The sequence below is a fragment of the Dipteris shenzhenensis genome, chromosome 21, assembly GCF_047967505.1.
Source record: "Dipteris shenzhenensis isolate YYH24624 ecotype China chromosome 21, Dip_SZ_1.0, whole genome shotgun sequence".
NCBI classification, from domain to species: Eukaryota; Viridiplantae; Streptophyta; class Polypodiopsida; order Gleicheniales; family Dipteridaceae; genus Dipteris; species Dipteris shenzhenensis.
Window position 1 is genome coordinate 2,550,942 of NC_141616.1, and position 5,787 is coordinate 2,556,728.

Sequence of the window (5,787 nt, forward strand, 5' to 3'; positions counted from 1 at the left end):
ACACATTAGTAGAGGCTTCCGCCATTTTGAAGGATTTGCATGAGATGGATAATACATCCCAGATCTTGACTCTTTAGCATCAACTCTACAATATGGATACGTATGAGGGAGATTCTGTTAATGACCACTTGACAAAAGTCAAGGTGGTGAGGGATCAACTAGCATCGATTGGTCAGAAGGTAGACTCAAGCCAGTTGGCCTTGATGATACTTGTGATGATACCATGGAGTTTCCAAATTTTTGTTACGACTATGACAGCAGGTTCGAGGACAAACCCTTTGACCTTTGAGGAGTTGGGTTCTTTACCGCTATAGGAAGAGGCTCAAGAGAAGCTCTATAACAAAGACAACAACGACAAGGAATTGTTGGAACAAAACAAAGCCGGCAAAGGACAAAGCAAGCCTAGTGGTGGCAATCCCAAGAATGAGGCAAGCCTAGTGGTGGCAAGCCCAAGAAAGATGATTCTGGAGATGAAGAGGACACTTCCAGTAAGAAGAGGAAGCAAAAGAAGAAGCGCTTCTATTGTGATCAGCCAAGCTATTTCACGAAGGATTGTAGAAAGAAGAAGACAGATCAAAAGAACAAGAAGAAGGAGTCCGCCAACTTAGATTTAGATGGCAAAATAAAAGCTTCAACTAATGTGGAAATTGAAATATTGTTTTTGGTGAGATCTCCATGTGTTACTAGAAGTCATAGTGAAGATGTCTTATATTGAGATGTGGACAGACGGGGAGTCAAAGACCTTTGTGAAGGTGAAGGACGGCAAGGAGTGCTTGGACTCTTACAAGTTCTTGACTGTTGATACTAACATGAGGGTGGATTCCATGGAGTGCCCTAGGGTTCCAAGTTTAGATGGATGCTGTAATTCAGAAGGTGGCATTACAGGACTACACAGGTCATTGGTATCTGCCTCCATGAGGTACATGGTTTGCTTTCATAGCAAGAACACATGCAAGACGATGTTCTGGTATGTACTTGATGTCATTGAGAACTCACCTAAAGCCTATGTGGCGTTGTTCTAGTTGTAATTGAAAGTGCTTGGCACTTGCTTAATCTTTTGTACATCTTTCTCGCATTTTCGGGATTATTGGAGGAGTCCTCTTTTGCCTAATATGTTTTCCTACCCAACTTTTAATCCAAATCCTATTGAGGTACACCCGCGCGGCTGATTCTTTCAATTTAAAGGGGTAATGACATGGTGGGAAAAGGGCTTTCATGGGAAAAACAAATTTCCCATGGAAAGTCATAATGTTTTAGTAAAAACGTGTTATTTTGGGGGACACGTGCCACCTATTTCCCACAAAAGTACGAGAATGTGATAAGGCCGTAAAACATTAGAGGGATTAAGGCCACGATCTTCACGTTAAGTTGTAATGTATGCTAGTCCGTATGGTAATTGCAAAGTAGAAATTGGTTGCAGGCTGTAGATCGTCGTCGTCGTCGTCGTCGTCGTCGCCAGGGTCTGTATGATGAGAACATTTGAGGTTTTAGGCGGGTTTTGTATTTGGCAACGGCAACGTTGTTGGTCGAGCGTTTTCGCAGGGATTGATGAGTTGCAGACTGTGGAACTTTATCTGGCTTAGCGTAGATGGGTACGTCCTGATGTAGAGCACTGCGACGAGTGGTATCGGCATTTGCGCGTTGCAGCAGCCGGTTGTTGCAGCCCTTGCGCATACGGCGGGTTTGCTCCATGTCGTCGCTGAGCAGCGATTGGGAGCGTCATTGCGGTCGTGCTTCGCAGGTAGGGTAAAGACAGAGCGCTTATGGCAAGAGCATTTTCATGGATCAACCCTCTGTGGTGACGTAAGTGCGTGACAAATGAAAATACTGGTTTTTCTGACGAATCTGCTGTGAGTTTCACAGGTAAACCCAAGGGCTCCAGATTTCAAACATAAAACTAGGAAGGAGTTTCTATGGGTAGACGGCTGCTACAGTCCAGCTTCGGTTAAAGGAATGCTTGAGAAAATGGAGTCCAGAAGCAAGAGAACTAAAGCATCCAGCGGTCAGGCAAACTCAAACTCTGAAGACCGTGGCGTGTTGGAGAATATCAGCCATTGCAAGGTCACCGCTAGGTCTAGAGTACAGGTGACCACATCTAATGCACAAGAACTGCGAGACCACAGTCGTTGGGAGATGCTCAGCTTAGAGGAGGGACTCGCTTCTTTCGAACGGATGCCTCAGCTGCCTTCGGTTGAGAACTTTATGTGCATCGCGCAGAAGTGTAGAAAAGAGAAAAACCTAGAGTATGCCAAGCGCTTGCATACCTGCGTGTTTAAAACTGGGCTGGAAGCTCATAGGTATCTTGGAAACTACATTGTCCCTATGCTGGTGGAATGTGGAAGCATGTGCGATGGCCTGCAGGTTTTTAATAGATTGGTTGATCCGAATGAGTATTCTTGGACTTCTCTCATCACAGGTCATATTGAGTGTGGAGAATCACAACATGCCCTCAATCTGTACCAGAAAATGCAAGAGGATGGTGTACACCCCAGCACACATACGTTTGTGGCCCTGCTGAAGGCTTGTGCTAGGCTGAAAGATGCAGAAAGAGGCCGAGAAATACACGCTCAGAGTGCCAGAAAGGGGTTGGAAAGAGATCTTTTTGTTGGCAACACCTTGGTGGATATGTATGCCAAATGTGCATTGCTTGCTGAAGCACAGGAAGTTTTTGACAAGCTTCCAGTTCGAGATGTGGTCTCATGGACTGCACTGATTGCAGGATATGTGGAAGAAGGGCTTGGTGAGGAAGCGCTGAACTGTTTCGAACAAATGCGACTGGAGGGCGTGTCTCCAGACATTGTCACATTTGTTTGCAGCTTGAAAGCTTGTGGCAACATAGGAGCCATAGATAAGGGCCAAGGAATACACATGGAGGTCTCCAGAAAGGGGTTGGACAGAGATCCTCTCGTTGCCAGCACTTTGGTCTACATGTATGCCAAATGTGGCGTGCTTGCAAAAGCACAGGAAGTGTTTGACAGGCTTTTAGTTCGGAGTGTTGTGTCATGGACTGCACTTATAGCAGGATATGTGCAACATGGGCTTGGTGAGGAAGCACTGAACTGTTTTGAACAAATGAAACTGGAGGGTGTGTCTCCGAATGCTGTAACGCTTGTTTGCAGCTTGAAAGCTTCTGGCAGCATAGGGGCTTTAGACAAGGGCCAAGAGATACATGCTGAAATTGCCATAAAGGCGTTGGAGAGGGATCCTTTTGTTGGCAGCGCTTTGGCCGATATGTACGCCCAATGTGGCTGGATATCAAAAGCACAGGAAGTGTTTGACAAGCTTCTAGTTCGAGATGTGGTCTCGTGGACTGCGCTAGTTGCAGGATATGCTGATCACGGGCTGGGTGAGCAAGCACTGAACCTTTACAAACAGATGCAACTGGAGGGTGTCTCTCCAAATTCCGTCACGATTGCTTGCTGCTTGAAAGCATGTGGCAACATAGGAGCCATAGACAAGGGCCGAGAAACACATGAGGAGATTGCTAGAAAGGGGTTGGAAAGAGATCCTTTTCTTGGCAATGCCCTGGTTGATTTTTATGCCAAATGTGGCTTGCTTGCAAAAGCACATGAATTGTTTGACAAGCTTCCAATTCGAGATGTAGCATTGTGGAATGTATTAGTTGCAGGATACGCTGAACACGGGCTTGGTGAGGAAGGACTCAAGTGGTTCGAACAGATGCAACTGGAGGGTGTGTCTCCAGATGCTGTTACGTTTGTCTGCAGCCTGAAAGCTTGTGGCACTATAGGAGCTATAGACAAGGGCCAAGCCATACATGCTGAGATCACCAGAAAGGGATTGGGAAGAGACCTTTTTATTGGCAACACGTTGGTTGATATGTATGCCAAATGTGGCTCACTTAAAAAAGCACAGGAAGTTTTCGACAAGCTTCCAATGCAGGATGTAGTTTCGTGGAACACACTTATTTTAGGATATGCTGAACATGGGCTTGGAGAGGAAGCCCTGGACTGTTTTGAACAGATGCATTTAGAGGGCGTGTCTGCGAATGCTGTCACATTTCTTTACAGCTTGAAAGCTTGTGGCAGCATAAGAGCTATCGACCGTGGTCGAGAAATACATGCTGAGATTGCTAGGAAGGGGTTGCTGCTAAGAGATCTTTTTCTTGGCAACACCTTGGTCGACATGTATGTAAAATGCGGGTCACTTGCAGAAGCACAGGAAGTGTTCGACAATCTGCCAGCTCGAGATGTAGTCTCGTGGAATGTACTTATTGCAGGATATGCAGAACATGGGCTTGGTGAGGAAGCACTGAAATGTCTTGAGCAGATGCAACTTGAGGGCGTGTCTCCGAATGTTGTCACGTTTGTTTGCAGTTTGAAAGGCTACATGAAATGTGGCTTGCCTGCAAAAGCACGGGAAGTGTTTGACAAATTTCCAGTTCGGGATGTGGTATTGTGGAATGCTCTAATTGCAGGATATGCTGAACATGGGCTTGGTCAGGAAGCATTGAATTGTTTCGAGCAGATGAAGCTGGAAGGTGTGTCTCCGAATGCTCTCACATTCGTTGGCAGCTTGAAAGCTTGTGGCAGTGTAGGAGCCATAGAGAAGGGCCGAGAAATAAGGGCAGAGATTGCCAGAAATGGATTGGAAAGAGATCCTTTTGTAGGTGGTAGTTTGGTTGATATGTATGCCAAATGTGGCTCACTTGCTGAAGCAGAGGAAGTGTTTGACGACCTTCCAGTTCGAGATGTAATCTCATGGTCTGCACTAATTGCAGGGTATGCTCAGCTAGGAGAAAATGAAATTGTTTTTGATATGTTTGAGAGAATGAGAGGAGAAGGCATAAAGCCAGACATGGTCACATTCCTTAGTGTTCTTACTGCCTGCAGTCACATGGGTCTAGTAGATGAGGGCCAAAAGTACTTTGAGTCCATGCGGAAAGATTATGGTATCATTCCAACAATTCAGCACCACACTCGCATGATTGATCTACTTGGTCGTACAGGGCAGTTAGATGAGGCTGTAGCAATGGTAAAGCAAATGCCTTTCCAACCCGATCTTGCAGTGTGGCTCACTGTGCTGGGTGCTTGTCAAAAGTGGGGTAACGTGGAGCTTGGAAGACGGGCCTTCGAACATGCAGTAGGATTGGATGAGAAGGATGCTGCACCTTATATCTTGATGTCTAACATCTATGCAGATGCGCACATGCAAGAGGATGAGAAGAAGGTGGAGGCTATGAGGATGAGACAACAAGCATGGTAGAAGCCAGGACACAGTCGACTTGAGGTTAATGGAGTTGTGCACACCCTTCTGGTGGGGATAGACGATGTTTCCCCAAACAAAATATATGTGCAAAGATGACCCAAGGGGACACCGGCCTGTGATCACTGTTATGTACAATGAAAAGATATGTACAAGACATAAAGGTGAAGGTCTTACTCAGATATGAGCAGTGTCTAGACAGTCACTTTATGAAATTTATTTAATTTTGTACTTGTATCAAAGATAGAGCACGGGACCTTCCATGGGGACATAGCCGTATTCCAGGGAAGAAAGTGTACTTGTGGGTAGATGGGTAACACTAGCGCATCTACATTAGCTAGTGTCCCTTGTATTGGTCCGTGCTAGCATGATGGGAAGACTGTTGAGGTGTACTCAGAGGACGACGGAAAGTGAGTCGCAATTTTTTGGGAGATTTTCTTATTATCCAATCGTATTCCCATATGATTACCAAAGCGAAGCCAAAGATACTTTATGAGAAAAAACAACACAAAGTTCAGCAAAATGTAAGTCGCAGAACTATTGAGATTCAATTGAACTCTCCCA

General features: G+C 45.6%; 1 protein-coding gene across 1 annotated transcript; it reads left to right on the top strand.

The window, feature by feature from the left end:
• The first annotated feature begins 1,386 nt into the window (after positions 1 to 1,386).
• On the top strand, positions 1,387 to 5,350 carry LOC147888361 (pentatricopeptide repeat-containing protein At5g27110-like). Its single transcript, XM_087392902.1, has 2 exons — positions 1,387 to 1,741; positions 1,864 to 5,350. The coding sequence occupies exons 1-2, from the start codon at positions 1,691 to 1,693 to the stop codon at positions 5,221 to 5,223; spliced, it is 3,411 nt and encodes a 1,136-aa protein (XP_087249028.1). The 5' UTR covers positions 1,387 to 1,690; the 3' UTR covers positions 5,224 to 5,350.
• The last annotated feature ends 437 nt before the right edge of the window (positions 5,351 to 5,787 follow it).